Source organism: Giraffa tippelskirchi, chromosome 10, assembly GCF_054371585.1.
Source record: "Giraffa tippelskirchi isolate mGirTip1 chromosome 10, T2T-mGirTip1v1.2.pri, whole genome shotgun sequence".
Taxonomy (NCBI): Eukaryota; Metazoa; Chordata; class Mammalia; order Artiodactyla; family Giraffidae; genus Giraffa; species Giraffa tippelskirchi.
Genome location: NC_137284.1, coordinates 142789800 through 142811081, shown reverse-complemented (window position 1 = coordinate 142811081; position 21282 = coordinate 142789800). Strand labels below are relative to the sequence as shown.

The following is a 21282-nucleotide window of genomic DNA, read 5'->3' as shown; positions in this document are numbered from 1 at the left end:
ACAATATAGGTGCCCACTTCACCCCTGGTTATGCTTTATCTGAACAAATATTTTCATAGCTTTTTCTTATCAATTTTCACTTCTACTACTGAACATATCCGTCCTATATCATACTCTTTAGGAAAACCTAAAGAAAGGATAAAAAGAAGAAAAAGATATTTTATTATACAATCCTAAAACTTCAGAGCTGTGAAACATATAGCATAGCCTTCAATGATCCTTCTTTTGGAAGACCAAATAATAATAATGATATTAATAAACAAGGCTCAGAAGTAATGTGGTTTGCCCACAATCACATTCTAACAACAGTTTAAAGTTTTGTTAGTCCTCACCAATGAATACGCTTTCATATATGTAATTCAAGGAGAAGAAACCTTCAAGATTCAGAACATATCTCTTCTCTAAACTTCATCGTGTCTTACAGCCTATTGTAGTAGTTCTCACAAGTCAAAGGCTTTCAACTGTGAATATCAGTGCAAATAATGAATTTAAGGCATTCAGATTGTCCATCTGTTGGCAACTGTTATTACAGACACTGTAAGTTGTTAAAACAGCCTTGTGTTAAATGTTGCCTAGTAATTGTGGAGTAACTTTAGTAGGGGGAGATTGAAACTTCAAAGGTACTCTTAATGTGACTTAAATACAGATGTCAGAACCAAAATAAAGAGTAAAACAGAGGTGGAATTAAATTTACCCAGGATTTTTCTGCAGTGCCAGAGACCATTTAAGCATCAACCTGCATGACCACTAGACTGCTGATATCTCTAATACTACAGAATGAAAAAAATTCTTACAGTAATGGCACCAAGATGTACTGCACCCACACCAAAGGGGTGATCTCAGATTCATCTCTGAAGAGCTACTGTATGCTACACCATGTAAAATGATAGCGTATCTGCTGATTTTTTTTCCAATCAAGGAGGTTGTTGTTTTCAGCGTAATGAAAAAGAGGGGAAGCTCCACAAGGATTTAAAGTTGATAATACCATCATCGTCTCCAAGAAGAAATGCAGGGATGCTGACTGCAATCAACTTTTGTAGCCTAGTGCTGTTTCCTAATATGGTGAGATCTCTTCCCAAGGACTGTACTAGCATTTCTACTCTGTTGTCATCAGTCTTGTGTATGGAAATAATAATGTGTCTATGGAGCAGAACGTAGTGATCTGGAATATTGCTGGGATGTTTTTAAACATTGTCGTTTTATGTGTTGGCATTGGCAAAAAAACTGACACTGAAGCATTTTTTTTTTCTTTATTTTGTCTATAAATTGAGTATTCAGCTAAAGGAAAAGGAGGCCCTGGGTTATGACTTCCATCAACAAAGTAGGAAGATTTCTTACTGACCTTAAGCTGAGTGTTATTTCACTTAGGTTGTCTCTATTAAAATGTGTTTTTATTAAAATTTGTAATTATGGATTACTGATAGAACTATTCCCTCATCCCTCACTTAGGGTGTGATTTGCTGCTAGGTATGGGTTTTTGCCTGGAAAATCCCATGGACAGAGGACCCTGGTAGGCTGCAGTCCATGGGGTCACGAAGAGTGGGACACAACGGAGCGACTTCACTTTCACTTTTCACTTTCATGCATTGGAGAAGGAAATGGCAACCCACTCCAGTGTTCTTGCCTGGAGAATCCCAGGGACGGCGGAGCCTGATGGGCTGCCGCCTGGGGTTGTACAGAGTCCGACACGACTGGAGTGACTTAGCAGCAGCAGCCGCAGCAGCATGGGTTTTTTTGGGCTTATTGTTTTTACATCTAAATTATTAACATTCACTAATTAACCTAAATAGTCTTCCCCAGCCCTAGTCCCAGATAGGAATGACATTTCTTGAGTCAGTGCTGCAAAACCTCACCTTTATTTTAAATGGCAGGTGGTTGAAATGAAGCCTATTACTGAACTAAGCAATGGTCTTTCATAATTTCCAAATAAATACATACAACTCTGCAACTTGTGTTTTATAACATGCTTTCTGGTTTTAGTTCTTGACCGCTGTAAGTCTTATTCTGGTAGCTTGTGCTCACCTCTCTGTCCAGTTTTTTTTCTTCCTTTGGGCAAAGAAGAAATTGCTTCTTTCTCCATGTAACTGACCACATTTGGAGGGGGAGGTCTTGACTAGATCTTAAGGTGCACTTCCTGTGTGATACCCCTGTAGGACCCTTGACAGACCTGAATTTTCCCTTTTCAGAGGAGAAGAAGGGGCTCTGTCCGGTTCCTGAGTGTTCACTCAGTGTCTCTGTGGTCCTTTACCTCCCAGTTTCCTTCTCAGTCAGTCTTTTTGTTCTGTCTTAAAAATCAAAACAGCACATTTAAGCAGAAAGCACAGTCTATGGGTTGGGAGTAGATTGAGTAACAAATGTCTGATTGGTAGACTTTTGACTTTGCTAGATTGCTGTTATTCACTTGCTTTTACTTCTAAGTAATTCTAGCTCTTTAAAAATATTTTCTGGACAACACTACTGAAATTCAGTGATTCACAAATATATGTGATTTTTAATAAAACTAATTTTTTTCCACTAAAATATTCTAGTTCCGTATAAAGCTCCAGAGGAGATGGTGAAATAGGAATTGTTTCTAATTTATATTTAAGACTAAATATATAATTTATATTATATTTTAAGACTGTTTTCATCTGATCTTCTTTCTCTCTTTCCTTCTTGCTTTCCTTTCTTCAGCACTGATTGAGAATTGGTCTGTCAAGACTATCTCTGGCATTCTTTGCCAGTTGAACTTCAATAAATCATAGCCAAGGATGAACACTTAAATATATTTTTAAAATAATTTTTAAACTAAGGCCACTTAGTGAACCTGATTGTAGGCATATAGCTGTTTAAATTCATAAGCAGGTAGGCCTTTTGCAATGCTATCCTCCAAAGGAGTATTATCTTTTACAGGTCTGAAAAGAATACAGTCTTATTAGGATTAAATCTCTTTAAATTGAGGCATTATTAGAAAAATTGAAAGCAAAAAAATTTCTATATTTTCCACAGTATAAATAGTAAGGAGGAAAAAAAAGCAAAATGGTCTTTAAGATCATAAATTTCACCTATGTATGTGAAAATAAAAGAATAAGTCAATTTCAGTTTATATTCTTATTTTGAAAAATCAAATGTTTATTTATAAAACAACCTCAAAACAAACTTTAACAAATACCTCTGGTTTGTGAAAATAGTACAGTGAAGAAGAAAGATGTATGCTTGATCTTTTTGGTGGAAGTGTTTATTACTATGACCATATCCATTATCTATTTCATTTAGTTTTAGTGTAATAATGAGGACTTTACTTCATTTCCTAAAATAATTTTTTTCTAAAATTAAGAAGCAGTTTCTCATTTTAATGCCTAAAAGGATAACTTTCTAAAAATAAATCTCATAGTTGGGTTATATTTCAGAGCATGGAAAATCATATTTCAGAGCATGGATAATTTTTAGTCATCTTTTGAGGATATTTTTGTGTCTTTGATATAAACCCTTAAGATAGGAGCTGTCCTTCAGAAAGAGATGAGACTGACTGATCTTCACTGTCAAAATAAAAGTGAGCTGTGTAATAATCAAATGAAGTAAAAACTGGCTTTAGTGTTTTTAATAACATTTAGAAAATTTAGAAATCTTTAAATTTGGAAGATTATGAACATAAAAAGTCTTAGAAATTTCAATGGACATATAACCCTGTGAGGATTTGCTGCATGAGTGGCAAGATACTTTGGTCTGAATGAAAGCCTGAAGGGAACTTACACTCCCTTAAAAAATATTTTATTGGTACTAAACAGTTGAAAGCTATCAGTGCTTTCTTCAGAATAACCAAACTCCAGTGATCCACTGAAGAAATAGAAAATAAGCAGAACAGCGTGACTTGTAGGATGCTGCTGAGAATGTTATAGCATCAAGCCCCAGACATAGCCAATAAATGTTTGCTGAATGAAAACTTGTGGTTGAGATGGTAATGTTTATATCTGATTATTTCTGGAGGTATGCAAAGCCTGGATCTGAATCTGCTTTGTGTTAAATCTGGACTTGTGGAGACATTAATCAGATTCGTTTACACATAGGTTATCTTATCTCTTGGTTGAACTGTGATCCTCAGTTCAGTGTTAGGATTCCCCTCATCACTCTATGATCAGTCCTTCTATCTTCTCTACCTCTGAACAATGGAAATTCAGCTTGTGACTATTCTTTATTTTCCCAAGACCACCGTGCTCCCTCCTCCATACACACAAGCTTTTAAAAATTTCACCTAACCAATAACCCTTCTTACCTCCAGTGTCTCATTTGTGATACTCACAAACATATACACACAATTCAGAAAACCTTTGTAAATACCTTATTTTCTAGAACTCTGCTTATGTGAGTACTGAAGAGCTACGTGGGGAACTTAATACTTTCACAAGCAAGGCACTCTCTTTAGGGAACTTTGATTGTTAAAGAATGTTTTTTCTTGGCTAAACCAAAATCTTTTTCCCATTTATGCTTCTTGTCAAATATATGAAGGCAGTGTCCACTTGTCTAGTAACTTCTAGACATAGATGAAACATCCTTAGTCCTTTAAACCTTTTCACATTTAACATGGTTTCTAGTTCTCTTTAATCCATTTCTCCTCCACATACTTTGACATGACATTGAGTGGCTTTCTTGAAATATGGAGATCATACATTAATAATCCAGATGTGATTAGAGAATCTACTTTTTCATTAACACTTTTCTCATCACTAATATTTGTATATTTCTTTATAGTTTACACAGTCTCATTATAAAAATTTCCTGTTGACTAGATATTATCCCTATTTTGTGAATGAGGAAACTGAGGCTCAGAGCGGTTATCATTTGTGATTGGCTCAGTGTCATATAGTTGTTAATTTGGACATTTCGCATCTATTTATGTGGGCTTAATGTTATTTTTTAAAAGTTCTGTTACCCAGTTGTTATGAAGTGGTATAAGTAAAACTTCTAAACCTTTTTTCATACGTGTGACTGGTTAGTTAGACCTCTTCCATCCTGTACCTCCCAAATGTATTTTTAGAAATCTGAATGTAACCATGTTAAATTGTGTGTTTGGATATGGTGTAGTTAGAGTGTACCCTTGTTTGTATATTACTATCTTAACAAGTTTATCATATGAGACTATGTGATTACAAAGTGAGAGATAAATGTTATTAGTAACATTAATAGTGAAGAGTTTAAGGATTTTAATTTAAGAATAGTTGTAGTTTTAATTATTGATTCTGTCATCTCTAGAATTGGCTTGTTGTTTGCATGTTTAAATAAACTTTGTGGGTTTTGTTACGTATAAGAAGAAGCATGGAGTCAAAGATAAGCCAAGCACTATCTCAGGAACTTTCAGACTAACACACAGTGTCTTAAACTCTGTGACAGTTCATCTAAACACTGCTGTCATCCATGCTGTACTTTAGTATCTTATACCAAAAGGTTACCATTAGAAAACTTCCAGAAACTGCTAAATTCAAGATATATCATAGTTATATCCTAGAAAGTCTGTCCAAAGAATAAATTACTTTGATATGGTTGGTTCTTTATGGAAATGCATTTTGGCTTTCATTGACCACTCTATTCCATTTGGTTTATGGGATTGATGTTTTGGTGGGATAGAAATGGAGTTTAGCTGTGAAGTCTTTGAGTTTGGGCAGGCAACAGAAGAAGAAAGGAAATGGATCCTGGAATTTAGAAGGAGGACATTTCCAGTGGGAAACAATTGTCAGTGGAAGCTGCCTTCACGACTGCGGTTCACCTCAAAGTTAAACTTCCTGCGTATTTCATTAGGAAAGGAGCTGAGGTTTTAGTCCAAAATGCTGTATATTATTTCTCATGAAAAATGACTCCAAATGCAAACAATAGAGCGGTGCTTGCAAAAACCTCTCATGTTCACTTCTAAAGAAATCATATATCTTTCAATCTGTTTCAAAAATTTCCCCAGAACCCATTTGGTAAGCATTTAGCTTACAGAGCTGCCTTTTCTTTCTCTCCTCGTAATTCTCTTAACAATGGTTTTGTGATGATGTCTCTGAGGATGAATACCCTAGAATAGAATCCATGTTGCACCTAGAAATTTTAAGCTTACTGAAATTGAGTAGATGTTCTTTTACTGTCTTTTTATCTCTTGTGACTTACAGTTCTCTCTCCGCGTTACTTAATCTGTCCTTTCTGGTTTGAGGATCATGCTCTTTTATAAAGAAGATGGAAGGAGGCAGAATGAAGATGGAACTACATAGCTCTGACTTTCCCCAGCACTTAACATTATAACAGGCTGAGCTGTGGCCTTTTCCTAATTTTCTTCTGTTACAAACTTAGCTTTTTTTTTTTTTTTTGCCTTCAGCATTTTTCACAAGCTTCAGATCATTATGGATTTTGATTTTAATCCTAAAGGATTATGATACTCTTATCCACAGGTAGGTTATATAACTCTATCTGGCTTTTCACATCTTACCCCATGAGACTCTCCCTGCACAAGAACTAATTTCTTTGGATTTTGCCCCAATTTATTTTCCTTATTAGATTGATTATTGCATAGTCAGAACATTCATATTTTTGCATCTTCTATGGTCTATGAATCACTGCCTCCTATAACCATGGGACTACACTGACCCACCTTTCCTTTTTTTTAAAAAAAAACAAACCTTCTTTGGAAAGACGTTTTCTCAAAAAAAAAAAAAAACTGGAAGCAAATGTTCAGGGCTTCTCATTTAGGAAACATTAAATACCTCTTGAGGTTCAGAAACCGTTCACTGTACACAAAGAGGATCAAATCAAGGCCCTTTCTGAAGAAACTCACAGTCTAGTAGAAAACTGATAAACAAGTGAATGTAATTCACTGTGGTGGTTGCAAAAGTAGCCAGGATGCCAGCCAGCCAAGAACTCCATCAGTTAGTCTCATTCCTTGCTTCTTAAAGTCCTAAAGTTATGTCACATACTTTTAGGGCTTCTATTATATTCACAATAGCCAACCTGGGCTTTGTTGGTCAGAAGTCCAGAAGAAAATTTTCCCTCTGTTTCCACCTTGGGAAGGGTGGCAGTGGGGGTGTCTGGAGATGAATTTTATCAGGTTTATTTTCTCCTCGCAGATGCAGATCTCAGAGATGTCAGGGTGGTTGACATTCTCCATGTCCCTGCAGTTTTATAATTGGGTGAAATCATATTCTGATGGATCCACGTATCTTCTCCTGGGTAGTAAGCTCCCTCAGTCATCCTTGGATATCCCCACAGGGCTTTTGTTCATAGTTCTTAGTTTCGTGCTCACTTAAATGCTTTCTTTCAAGCTTCCAACTTCAGATTTTGTCAATTTCTTACATTGGATTTTTGTCCCTCCCCATTGTTTAGTTTTGTGTATTCTGGTTCAGGTTCCACTTAATAATGCTTCTAGGAATGTATTGTCTTCTCCTGCATTGACTTCTCAGTTTCCTTTTTCTTCTAAATGAGGCTTTATATATAGACTTCTTTCTATAGGTATTTTTTCCTGTTGTGTTTGTTTTTTTTTTCCTTAAATAGATTTTGCTTCTTCAGATTCTTCATAAAGCAAACATCTAAATGTTTTCCCAGCTCTCATTAAAGGATCTGATTCTTCCCCCAAAACAAACTTACAGATCCTTGTAGAAACATTCTAGAAGAGAGAAGTACACATTGTGCAAAACACATCTATGTATATTGTACAACGTTCCTACTGTGTTTTGTGATCAGCTGCTTCTGCTGCTCTCTGTTCAGTATGGAATGCCTTTCCCTTTTCCGTATCAGCTTCTCTTACCCTGAGCTTCTCCAGCCATCATCTGTCCTGCATGCAGAAAGGCACAAGTTGTTCATTTTCTTCCTTGTGCCGCACAGGACTTTGTTCATATCACAGTACTTATTATCACATGCCATATCGTTTCTTAAACATGTCTGCCCTCCCCTTCACTTGGCCTGTAAGTCCTGCCAAGACGTGGACTGGATGGTAGTGAGCTTGGTGGTGAGAACAAACACTTTGGAATCAGAATGGATATGATTACTGACTTCAGCACTTTTGAACTATTCACTCACTCTGCATTTTGTGTACCTGATATCCTAGTACCAACAATCCAATGGGCTAAGTAGTAGTTTCATTTTCCAGAGTCAACTTAGTCTCCTCATTTATAAAATGAAACTATTACTTAACTCATTGGATTGTTGGTACTAGGATATCAAGTACATAAAGTGCATAGTGAGTGAATAGTGTCTAGAGTAGAAAAATGGATAGAATATAGCTAATGGGCCTGTTTACTGTCTCATGCACATAATGTTAGAATATCTTTTTTTAAAAAGTATTCCTTATTTATTTTGCTAAATTGGATTTTAAAATTTATATTTATTTGTGTGTTAACATCTCAAGCACTATTGAAAGCATATTTTAGTGGCCTCTTTTCTTCAGAGAGGCCTTTTGGGCCCCCAAACTTAGCTGATTCCTCCTTTAAGAAGGATTTGCATCCCTTTTGGTAGAACAGGTCGAATTGCTGCATTATACAGATATTATGTAAATAGGCTTTTTCGGGGAAAGTGGTTTTTCAGCTCCTCTCAAGTTGGGTCTTTGATTCAGCAGGTATCTTGAAGCATATCACGTTTCTAAGACACTGAGCTGTATGCTCAAGAAGGTATAAGACAGCCTCCTTCTGGCCTGTCAGTAGAGTTGTGAGAGAAGATGAGAGTACACGTAAGGGTGTACTGGCTGTCAGAGCACAGTGTGCGGCTGCAGGAGTGCGGTTCAGACCATGGTACCCTTGTCCAGGATTATCTGTGGGGAAGAATCAGACTTTTGAAAGAGTAAAAATTAATTGAAGAGATCAGGAAAACATTCTAGACAAGGAGAAAGGAAGGAAGTAAAGACAGTCCAGAAAGCCTAAACCATATTTAGCTGATCCTCAGGGCCTCTCTTTTCCTGTTTGTGTCATTTCTACTCTGAGTTCTTAGAATGTTTCACTTAATTTAATCTCTACTTTCAGATCTATTAAACCCTTAAGATGTTGTGCTCGAGCAAATGTGCTGTGCAGTTGTGGTCTGTTTTGCTTTTTATAACGAGCGTAATTCTAGAAAATCTGAGAATCAGTTCTTTTTGTTCAAATGGAATAACTTTTTATTTCTTAAACAAGCTGATTTTATAAATCTGTTGGAAAGAATTCATTCACATTTTAGTTAATAAATTGAAATGATTGTTGTGACTGTCTTAGAGAACAGCATGCCTGTATCATAAAGGCTTTCTTTTAAGTTCCGATAGCAGAAATTCTGTGTGCTCTTTAAAGTTTGGTTTTATATATAGGACAAGCATAATTCATTTCTATTTCAGTTGCTTAGAGATATGTTGAAGTTTGAGAAAGTTTAGGCTTTCTTGAAATCATATACTGATAGAGATAGACTCCATCCCCAAACTCATAGGAATTAATATCTAACAGGGCTGGGGGAGGCGGGGAGTTTAGCAAGGGGTAGAGTGGCTGAGACAGGCCGTACTCAGTGTCCTAAAAATGAATATTTGAGAGTCTAAATGGCAAGAATTAACCATAATGGAAACTAAATTTCTGATGGACAGCCCCTTGTACCAGAAAAGATTTGTTTCACTAAGTAACCTACCTTTAGAAGTAGCCTCTGACTTTGAACTATAAAGGACAGCAGTGAAGAAAAGGAAGATTAAAGCTTTTTAGAAAACAAGATCAGATTGAGGAGACTTTGGGGAGTAGCAGTGAGATAAGGATTAAAAACTGAAGAGCAGAATAAACCCTTTTAGGAATGTTTTGGGACTGGAACTTTTAATGACTACTTCCCAGTTGAGTTAGACTGCTAGTAGAAATTTAACTTGAAATAAGAGGTCTCTGGCCCTAGGGACTGCAGGTGGGAACAGAGTAACGAAAGGATCAGGGCTGAATACGTGGACCAGTTGTCCCTGCCCAAACAGGAAAGTGGAGAAATTGGTAGATTTGTGACCGTAGTTGCATTTAGCTAGTTTAATTAATAAGACCTATGTGCTTATAATAAAAAGACCTTGTGGAGGGGAACCAAAGGGAAGGTAGAGGCAAGAATGCCAAGTGGAGACAAAATCGTCACCTGGTGATATATATTGTGTTAGAGGAAACAGAAACTTGGAATAGCCTTTTTAGGGTTCCCCTTAAGTGTGTTTTATTTCACCATGTTATTATACATAGATCTTCTGTCTTCAATCTTAGCAGGTCTTGTTTTTCAAATGCAGTCTTACCTGCTACCCTGAAATGTGAAGTAGATGAAATCAGGAGGTGGGAGCAGATGTGTTGTCCTTCTACCCTTATCCCCTTAACTTCTTCCTCAGTGGCTCCTAAGGTGGTTTTGCAGTCTGTATAAACCAATTTGAAAATTGCTCTTTTAGGTAATGATTTTATGCAAGCCAGAAGAAATCATTGGCTTATCACCAGTGACGATTTATCATAAGGAGCAGATTTTCCCACAGTCTTATTCTCTGTAGCAAAGTTTTACATTATTATAACAATATATTGCAGTTAATCTGAGGAACAGAAAGGAGAGAAATCCACTTGGCTGCTGTAAAGTGTGAAAGAAAGTGAAAGTGAAGTTGCTCAGTCCTGTCTAACTCTTTGCGACCCCATGGACTGTAGCCTACCAGGGTCCTCCGTCCATGGGATTTTCCAGGCAAGAGGACTGGAGTGGGTTGCCATTGCCTTCTCCAGCGGATCTTCCCAAGCCAAGGATCGAACCCAGGTCTGCCGCATTGTAGGCAGACGCTTTACTGTCTGAGCCACCAGGGAAGCTGTAAAGTGTGCTCTTACCTAAAACCCTTTATCTTTTCCTGCTTTTGATTTTCTGTGAAAGGCCTGATGTCAGAATACAGCTTAATTTGATTTTGTAATATGTTATAATCATTGCTTATAAAATGCATCTTTATGTGTATTTTCTAGCAAATAGTTGGGCTAGGTATGTAAAAATGCCAAAGATAGTTTTAACCTGTCATGGATTTTTCAGGCTCAGGGCATCTGTGAACTTTAAACTCCATGAAAGAGAGGCTGCAATTCTTTTTCACCCACATTTCTACACATGTGCCTACCTAACCTCTCTTTTTACTAAACTTTTATAGCATTTGTTAATCATGAACAACCCCATGACATTTCTTCTGTTGGTTTTTCAGACTGTGGTTGTTGAGCTTTTCCCCGTGCTTGTGTTGTCTCACCATCTAGACGTTAAGCTGCTTAAGAACAGGAGTTAAGGTATAAGGGCTTTGTCCTCCCTGCATACCATAGGCATTCACTAAATAGTTGCTTTGACTTTTTATTTTGGCAGGCTTAACACATACATTTTCTGTTGTTGGTAAAAACTAGACTTGTCAGCTTGCTTAATGCGTGATGACCGGCTTGTTATGGACCGAGTCTTAGGGTACCAGCAAACTGGCAGAATTTTAACTATAATTTCTTCCCTAATAAAATGTGTTCTGAGCTAGGTAAATCGAAGTATACTGATGTTTCTCACCCAGTGGAGTATCAGAATGTGATATAAGGCATCTTGAAAGTACTTTAAATTCTGTCTTTGAGTTCTGTTCTAAAAAATAAAACTACTACAAACAACTTCACCTGTTCTCTTGCCCTCAAATTATTTAGAACCGAAAATAGTGGTTTTGTACATATTTGAAAGTTAGAAATTGAAATTAAAATTTTAACATCATAAAACATTTAAACATATTAGCAATCCTTTAAAAATACACAATCCTTCCCTAATGTATTACGCTGTGCTATGCTTAGTCAGTCAGTCGTGTCTGACTCTGTGACCCCATGGACTGTAGCCCACCAGACTCCTTTGTCCATGGAATTCTCCAGGCAAGAATCCTGGAGTGGGCTGCCATGTCCTCCTCCAGGGGATCTCTCCAACCCAGGGATTGAACCCAGGTCTCCCACAGTGCGGGCGGATACTTTACCATTTGAGCCACCGGGGAAGCCCAATGTATTATGCTACTTCTAATTAAATATGTTAATACTAAAATTAGTATCATTTAGTATAAAGTATGTTCAGTGACATGATTTTCATTGTAGTTTGCTTATGGTAAGTTTATTGTTGTTTATTTATTTGGCTGCTCCAGGTCTTAGTTGTGGCATGTGAGATCTAGTTCCCTGACCAGGGATCGAACCTGGGCCTCCTGCATTTGGACCACAGAGTCTTAGGCACTGGACTGTACTGTGTTGGTGGTGAGAAGGCTTATTAGTTAGGTTGACTGCACAGCACCTCTGGGAGAATGCTGGATGTTAGCTCTACATTCCTGGGAGGAGACTATTGTGCACAGAGCCGCTTCCTGGCAACTGAGAAATGTTTTTACCTTGGCTTTTCGGAAACTACTATCTCTTCAGTATTGAGTATTAAAAAAAAAATTGTTTTAGGCATTTATCAAGTAATAAATGGGCTTCAAATTGCTTTTCCTTATCTTATTTGATCCTTATAAGAAAAAAAAAGCAGATGTTATAAAATAGGGTCCTGGCGTATTAAGAGACTTGCATGCACTTATATGTTCAAGGTTATGTTAATTACGGTTGCCCTATAGAGTCCATCGGCAATTTTCAGCCCAGTGTTTTCTCCATTACAGCTATTGACTTGTACATAGTGAATTTATATGCCAATGTGAAGTCCTGTATAAGCAAAGGGAAATGAAGTTGCATCAGGTTGCATCCAGGTGTCCTGTCCTGCTGCTATTTAAAAGGAAATGTGTATTCAAATGGTTAGAGTTCTAGAAACAAAGGAATCAACTTCCTTTGTGTCAGTGGTTGTCAACAAGGGATAATTTTGCTTCTCCACACCCCAGGAGCCATTTGGCAATGTCTAGAGACATTTCTCATTGTCAGAATTGGTGGGGGGGGGGGTAGGTGTTCTGCACAGGGGCTACTGGCATCCAGCAGTGCTGCTAAACACCCACAGGGCAGAGGACAGCCCCCCATGATGAGAAATGAACTGTCATTTCTCCTGAATGTCAGTTGTGCTGAGGTTCATCTACCCTGCTGTATGTATTGCAAGGAATGGAATTACCAGAAGCCCTCTCAGCCAGAACAGATTTGGGCCAGAGGTGGGGTGGGAATGTGGGCAGAGAGGTAAAGTAGGTGATTACAGGTGTGGCTGTTGAAATTTTGATGGATTTATCTGATTTCCGTTTTCTTGGCCTTTCTTTATGCCAACACTTGGCATAGCAATAGTAGAGAAAACAGTGAAGAAAACTTATTTTTGCAAGCAACTGAGAAGAGTGGTCCCGTACCCTGAGCTAGTGATGTCAGTCCACTTCCTGTGACACTTGCAACTTCACTGCAAGCCAGCCATCCATGCTGTCAGGCTCCCATGATGTCTAGGTACATACATGACTTTGTTTTTTGGCAAGATTGTAAGAATTATAAACTAGCTAATTTATTTCCCAAGGTATTTTATAATCATAGTTCGCTTTGGGAGGATCTAAGTTCCTCGTTTCTATATCATGTTCCATCTGTGAGTGTCTTTGGCTAACATACTCTTGCTTGATTTCATTAGCCTAAAATCAGAGAACATAGATGTTATTGTTTAGAGGATTTTTTAAGTTCACAGCAAAATTGAGTGGAGTACAGAAAGTTCCCGTATATCTCCTGCCTGTGAGCAGATACCTTTGATTTTATTGTTATACTAATTTTCAGATAAACTTTATATAGATGCAAATGTTATTCTGTTAATGCAGAGTTCTTTAGTTCCAGCTTTCACTAAATGTAAAGCAAAAGTAAGGAGAAGATGGGTTTTTACTAAGTTATGTTTTTTTTTTTTCTTTGTGCAGTAGAAGAGGGAACCTCAGTTTATCTTCATAGGCTTCTCATAGGCTTCTCGTTGAGTTTGCCTACCTAGAGTTCAAGGGCGTTAATCTTCCTTAAAGTTTTCCCATGTAGTTGTACATCACCTTTTTATATCGGGGAGATTTTTTTTCCCCTCCTGTGAAGTTTTCCTTATTTAGAATTCAATTTTTGGTTAACTGAAACCAAGTTAAGTTATTCAGTCTGACAGTGTGACTACTTTAAAGGTTAGAATGTGCTGTAGCCACCAAACCTTGTAGTTGAGAGTGTTGTAGGACTCTATTAGTGTGATTTTGTTAATCCCTCATGCAGTTGGAGCCAAGAAGAGACTGATGGTTGTGTTGTTGATTAGAATTTTTTCACCCTGGCTGGCAAGTCTCATTTGTTCCTTTAGTGAAATATTTCTTCTGCAAGTCATGACTGATGGACATTCTATAATGTTTCTGTAGTTTTTTTTGCTTCCTTTTCATCATGGGTCTCACAGGCCCCTGGGATTTGCCTTAAACATTTAACCTGTTAAAAAGCTAAATAATAGTCTATACAAATAGAAGGCAAATAGTCTATACAAAATCTAGAGCTTGGTGTTACTTAAAAAAAAAATCTCAGATAAGGTCTGGCTTTCAAGTGTTGACTGTATAAGTTATGTGACTTGGACAGATTATTCTAGAGTCTGTTTCTTTATCTGTTAAATGCATGCTATTCCTCCTGCTCTGCATACCTCAGAACATGAGCATCAAATGAAATAATGACAGTGAGAGTGCTTTGTGAATTGCACAACACGGTGCAAGTGTGAGGTAGGATGCAAATAGAAGGGTGAGCCTTAGCAAATTACACTGATGGTGAATTGGAATTTTGTTTGAAGAATTTATTTTCCTTTCTACTGACTAGAATGGTATAGATTGCTTCTTCATTTTAGTAAATTCAGAGATGACTTGCTGCATTTGGTTGTAGTTTCTATCTTCTTATAAATAACATCATTAGGGTTAAAAGCTTCACTGACTGAAACGTTTTAATTTAGCATAGGTCAGTGATTGGGGCAAAGGAAAAACTATAAAGAGAAAACTAAATTCACCAAATAGCCTAGACTGTACCTAATAAAGTGTCTTTGTCATCATCATCATCATCATTAATGGTGATTTCTCATCAATTCTGTAGAACTCAATTTTCTGTGCTCTTCTCAAGAACTGGAGTTCGTAGTTTGACCTACCATCCTATTCTCAATAAGACAGTTATTCTAAGTAGTAATTACACTTTACCCTTCCCCTCCCCCCAAGCAATTAGTTTTATGCCATGTGGATTTTGGATGGTAGCAGATCAAGTGAGTTTAGTCACAATTTATGAAAGCCTTTTTATCTTGATAGCATCTTATCATATCTGATGCCGTTTATAAATAGAACCAGGGAACTAACCATAGGACTCCAGGTCTTGTGTTGTGAATGATTGGTAGAACTCTAAGGACAGAGTGGGCAGGCCACTGGAAATGATTCCATTTAAAGGGTAGCTTCACCCCTGCCTCCTTGGCCTTTGTGACTAATGGAAAAATACTCTTTTCAGATTCAAAAGCCTATTCATTACGCCTTTCTTCTCTGAAATACATGATCAGTTTTATAATCAGGAAGAACTTAATTATTTTTTTTCTATTGGCTTATGTTTGTTTTTCATAAAATGGCTTTTTTTTTTTTTTTTCATTTAATGGGTTCAGAATACAATCCTATACTGAACTTCACAGGCATGCTCTTTTTTATGTATAGCATAAATCACCTCAGCTGGCTACATGCCCCACTAACTGGAACTTCGTAATGTAGCTGGAACCAAATTATGCTCTGGAGCACTGAGTCTTTAAGCTGGACTGTTGGCTGGACTGTTGGCTTACAAGGGCAAGTGGCGAAGCGTCTGTCAGGACAAGAAGCTCCCTCTCCTGATCCTTGAGCACGTTTTTCCTCACTGATTTCAGGGGCTCCGAGCTCACGAGCAAAATCCTAACTAAGTTTATCTTGCTAGGACAACCCATTCTAGATGCTCAATAAAGAAAGAATAATTCTTCTCCCGCTTAACCACGAAAGAACAACATATGTTTCTAACGTCAGCTTTTTATTTTTTTTTTTATCTTTCATTTTTTTGTTGGTAAATCTCCCAGACCACAGCAGTTCTGTAGAGAGTTTAAATATGAAGGAATGGCAGGACGGGCTAAGGGCACTTCTACCCAACATTAACATCAACTTTGGTGGACTGCCCAATTCTTCCTCCCCCTCCAACGCCAACCACAGTGCACCAGCGTCCAACACTGCCACCACCGACAGCCCGAGTTGGGACCGCCCTGGCAGCTGGACAGACCCAGCCATCATCACAGGTAACTTTCTCACTCCTTCAGCTCCACTGACTGCCACCGGTTTGGTTTTTAGTGCAGATGATCTAAAAGCAGAGGTCTCGTCAACATAATCTTCCCCCAGAGTCACAAGTGTGTGGCAGCTTCTTTGATCCTCTGGGGTCACGTAGCCTCAGTTGTTAACTCTGTTGGCCTAGTTGTGTAATAAGGCGTTTGGTACCTAGGTTGCTTCCTTTGATGTCAGAAGGTGCTCACGTCTGACAGCATGCGTGTATTTTGTAGGTCTCAAAGTACGAAAGGATCCGACTTATCCTCTTAAAGGAACATACTCCACTTTAAACATAAAGCTCTCTATTATAAGGCTATCTGGTCCGTGTATCCCTACTAGAGAAGGAGAAGCACAATTGGGAAATACCGTCATGCAATCTTGGGCACTGGTTTTTGCAACTCCGCCTCTGTGACACAGGGGGATAATGTCTGTATAGTTGAACAGGAGGCGTGGGTTTGTGTGACAATAAATTGTGGTCATTGTGGTTGGAGGATAAAAGCAACGTAAGGCTGAGAAGGTCTTATTTGGACGGAGTTGAAAATTGCATTTCTTTTTGGATAGACCAAGCACCTTAAAATTTTTTGTTTGATGAATTTCTATTCTCTCTGCACAGACTCACCATCTTCCTTCTTGTTTTGTTTTCTCTCCTTAGGTATTCCAGCATCTTCAGGAAACAGTTTAGACTCTCTTCAAGATGACAATCCTCCACACTGGCTAAAATCCCTTCAGGCCCTCACAGAGATGGACGGCCCCACTGCCGCCCCGTCACAAACCCACCACAGCGCCCCCTTCAACACACAGATCCCTCTGCACAGAGCCAGTTGGAGTCCCTACCCTCCTCCTTCAAACCCTTCCAGCTTTCACTCCCCACCCCCAGGCTTTCAGACAGCCTTCAGACCCCCCAGCAAAACCCCCACAGATTTATTACAGAGTTCAACACTGGACCGCCACTAGGGAAAGAGGAGAATTCATTAGAAAATGCAGGATTTGTCCCACCCTGTTTTCTCCCTCTCAGCCCACCCACAGCTCCCTTCTCATCTCTTACGTTCTGAAGAATCCAGTTCCTGATCAATTTTTTTTTTCTCCCTACCCCCAGATGCAATGCGATCACAGGGTCATTACCATCTTTTTTTTTTTCGAATAGTAAAAGTTTCTGTTGATCCAGCATTCAAGTGACACTGTTGAATGTTTTCTAAAAATGCCTTTTTAAGGAGGAAAAAAAAAGAAATCAAAGGGCAGTCTTGAAACTTAGAAAATTACTGTTTGTCTGTTGCGCATAATAATGATATAATCTGCTTAGCAGAAAATGACGATTAATCTCTAGGAAAGGTGAAGTAAATGCATTATCAACTGCAGAAGTTTGAAAACCAGGTTGAAATGAGATTGCTAAATGCATGGGGGAAAGCAGTGGTCCTGGCATCCATCTTGTATTCAGCTTATCACTATTGCAGGGAAAATGCTTTTAATTTAATTTTTAATTCTTTTGGCAAGTTGATGGAGAGGACTTGATTGTGTTGTTAAGCTTAAGAATTTATTGGAAGTTGATGAAAAGATAAATTGATCTGTAGTTGTAACTGGCCTGTTGCTAAAGAGTTTATAAGGAGGGGAGAAGTGATTTTTTAAAGGAGAAAAAATTTTGACTTTAGATTTAAAATAAATTCAGATGTTTTAAAGAAAAAAAGTATTCACAGATTTAATACCTATGCATAATATATAAGAGCTGAAATATAAGTGATTTTGTCAATCTTTCTCCTCTGTCAGAATCTTTTTTTCTTTTTACCGTAAATTCACCTGACTAAGGGCACTCTGAGATAGCACTGCTCTGGGGCCAGCTGATCACCATCAGGAGCAAATCTCTGACCTCCTTGCCTGCAGCTTTTACTTAACCCTGTAGTTTCTGGACGTTTGTGCAGTATTGAAAAGAAAACAGGAGAAAAGAAAACAGAAACCTGGTTATAACCTGATGCTAAAACTAAAAAAAAAAAGGAAATGTACCTCTTTCTTCAGAATTAAAACTAAAATCTTAAATAAAACAGAAAACTTGATGATGACCCTTGGGTTGTTCTTGTTTTTCCATTTTGTTGCATGTGAATTTGAAACATTTTGTGGTAACAGTCATCAGGTGTTTCCATGGATTTTACATCTTCACCAATAGGGAAGATGGGTTAGAAGAAAAAACTAGGAAAAAAAATTAATCTTATTGTCAGGCGTTGCCATGTGTGATGATCAGCCCATCTTATCTTCGAGAGTTCCTCTTCCAGTGGCTTTCAGTAGAAGATGCTTCTTGGTGCTGTTGCATTGTATGGGCCACACCTTCCCAACTGAGGAGCCTCACGTGCCACAAAGGAACACATAGGCCACGTCGTGCTGAGACGGTGGTGGTCTCGGGGAGACCTGGCGGGACCAGCCGGCAGGGTGCCATCCAAGTAGCAGCACGTGTGCGTGCTACAACAGGAAAGAGATCGGAAACACTGATGCAGGAAACCCACAGAGAAGTCTTTCCTGACCAACTGTTCTAGGGAGCATCTAAGAGGGAGAGAGAGTCACACCACTGACCAACAGAGAAGATGAGGTTGCTAGAAATCTGCGTGATTTGGATTACATTCAGAAGTCCAAAGCTGGAGTTGGTATATTTCCAGCTACCTCTTTAAGCAGATCTTTGAGATTTTACATTCTGGTTTTTTTGAGGTTGATTGGCCTTCTTCTTACCTTTAATCTGTACTTCAATTTGGTACCAAAATTTTTTTTAACACTCTTTGAAGAATGTGAAGCAGATTGTCTCAAATATATGTCACCACAAGTAGATATGACTGGGTGAACAGCAAATTGTGTTTTAGAAAATTAACCACAATGTAACCTGTGATAGAGAGGAGAAGACTATAGGCTGTAGGCTTTCTTTGGTCTGTAAGCTTTGCTTCAGTTGCTTAAATCTTCACTTTGTGCTGCAGAGTGGTGGCCCAACACACAAGTGATATCAGGTAGTCGTGAATTATAATCAAGGCTTTGGGGCATTCGGGCCAAGGGGGTTGGTATACCAATAAAAATGTAAAAGGAGGGCAATTCTATTTTGCATGGCTGTGCTATGATTGTGTATATGCTTAATGAATCATACATACAGAAGACCTTATATATAAATACCATTTAAAGAATAATAAAACTCTATATGCCTACCATCTAAAGTAGAAATAGAACCTACAATATCTTGAAAGACCTCCTATCTCTCCCTTTCCAATTTTCTTTCCTTCCCATCAACAGACAACCATAATCTTGATATCTGTGCTAATCTTTCTTTTTAAAGTCTTACCATGACATACATATCCCTGAATAAGGCATTGTTTCATTTTTAAAAAGCTTAAGTTGCAAGCCAAAACCTAAATGTGTAAGGAAAAGCGGTATTGTCACTATCAGATCCAGGCTTTTAGAAGATACATTGAACAGATTCTCTAGGTGATAGTTTGGCTGTAGTGTCTCTGATGATTTATAAAAGCCAATTCTGGGGAAGACAGTGCGCAAGGTCTTGAGTGAATCCTGGAAAAGGGATGCCAACGGGGCATCTGACAGGGCTGCCGTGAGCCTGACCCCAGGTGTCTGGCAGAGACACTGATGGAGTAGTCTGCTCTCTGTTTCCTGTATCCGAGCTCTCGGTGGTTTCCCTCCAGTCCTCTGGAGTTGATCAAAGCCCAACCCATGGGAATGGGTGGTTTAAAAGAAGCGTCAGCTGATCAATTCACCAGGGCATGGAGGGGAGAACAGAAATTTCATTAGATTTGGTCAAAATCAGATAAGTGCAAAAAAGAATCTGGACCAAACCAATTTAGGCGGTCTGCTGGCGTAACAGCAGTAGGAATCTCGGTACTGAGAGCCCTCACTGTCTGTCTCTGGGCTCACAGTTCTTAGATCTGGTGCACTGCTGACATTCCTAGTGTTCCCTTTACCTCTCTCCTTTCTTGGTTCTTTTCCCCCCTGTATTCCTATATGCCACATCTTGGTCTTTTTTCCTCTAATTTTGTTGGAGTGACATCTTCCAGAAGCTCCTTGAGAAAGGGAAACAAATATTTTAGTATTTTGCATACCTGAAAATGCTGTTTCAGTTGATAGTTTGGTGGATAGAAAATTGTAGATATTTTTTCCTTTAGAACTTTGAAGGCCTTACTCTCTTCTTGCTTCCAGTGTTACTGTTAAATCCAGAGCCACTCGTATGTAATCCTTTTGTCTGTCTCTCTCTGGAAGCTTGTAGAAATTGTCTTCTGTGTTCCTTGGTATGGGTCTATGCTGAACACAGTGGATACACACTAGGTTTTTAAAACCTGGTGACTCCCATGTCCTTCAGATCTAGGAAATTTTCTTGACTTATTTCACGAGTGAATTTCTTGCAGTTATTTTCACTGTTCTCCCTTTCTAAAAATGCCCTTATTCTGGACTTTTTCCTTTTTTTTCCAATTCGCCAACTTGGTCTTTTGCTCTTTCTAGGAAGTTTTATCTCGAGTTTGTTTATACATATAGTTGTCTTCTCCTTGCGTTGTTTCAGGTTCTCTCAGCTGGTTTTACCTTTTTGTTTGCTCTGACGTCTGTCTTTCATATTAGAGACTTCGCAGATCCCTGGTAACTCTTGATATCCGCTCACGAATAAGACTAAAAAGCTGACAGGAAGTTTTGTAAACACAAAGACATGCCAACTTTGAACTTCACTTGGGAAGGTCTGGATGGGCTCTATTGGGGAAGACCTATTGTCAATGTCTTTGGGCCTTTTCTCCTGGGCTGGTCAGGTTGTCTAGAGAAGAGTCTCATGATGGCTGGCCAGGGGGTGAGGGTCTGAGGCCAGAAGCTGCTACGGTGGTCTCTGTATTCATTATGAGTATGTTTACTTCATCCTTGTTTTCAGTCCTTTTCTTTCCAGAGATTGTCTCCAAGTAAATACCTGCCCATTTAAGAATTGTGTGGTTGCACTATGGTGTGGAGTGGGGGATTGAATATAGGGAACTAACTTCTTGAAACAGCTTTCTCAGTGAGCTTTATTTTAGCCCCACCCCACACATTTTATCCGTGGTTCTCAGGGCACCTGGCAGTGTCAGTCTGTGCCCTTGAGGGCTCTGTGGTGTGAATTGTGTTGGGTCTCAGCATTCCCTGCTGCTAGCGTGAAG

The 21282-nt window shown here is 38.5% G+C and overlaps 1 protein-coding gene and 1 long non-coding RNA gene across 17 annotated transcripts in view; both read left to right on the top strand.

Moving 5' to 3' along the window:
• The window catches only part of CNOT4 (CCR4-NOT transcription complex subunit 4), a 146160-nt gene extending 127968 nt beyond the window's left edge, over positions 1-18192 (top strand). For 8 of the 16 annotated variants that reach the window (XM_081532990.1, XM_081532986.1, XM_081532988.1 and 5 more), the window contains exons 11-12: positions 15904-16116; positions 16794-18192. In XM_081532990.1, coding sequence (XP_081389116.1) covers positions 15904-16116; positions 16794-17095 — 515 coding nt within the window. In that variant the 3' untranslated portion in view covers positions 17096-18192. The remainder of the gene's footprint in view (positions 1-15903; positions 16117-16793) is intronic. The other 8 variants (XM_081532999.1, XM_081532995.1, XM_081532997.1 and 5 more) reach the window with 1 other exon arrangement.
• LOC145523184 (uncharacterized) lies at positions 2687-14828 on the top strand. The gene is made up of 2 exons (XR_014066408.1): positions 2687-12940; positions 13772-14828. It is a non-coding gene; the product is annotated as an uncharacterized LOC145523184 (long non-coding RNA).
• Positions 18193-21282: the final 3090 nt, after the last annotated feature.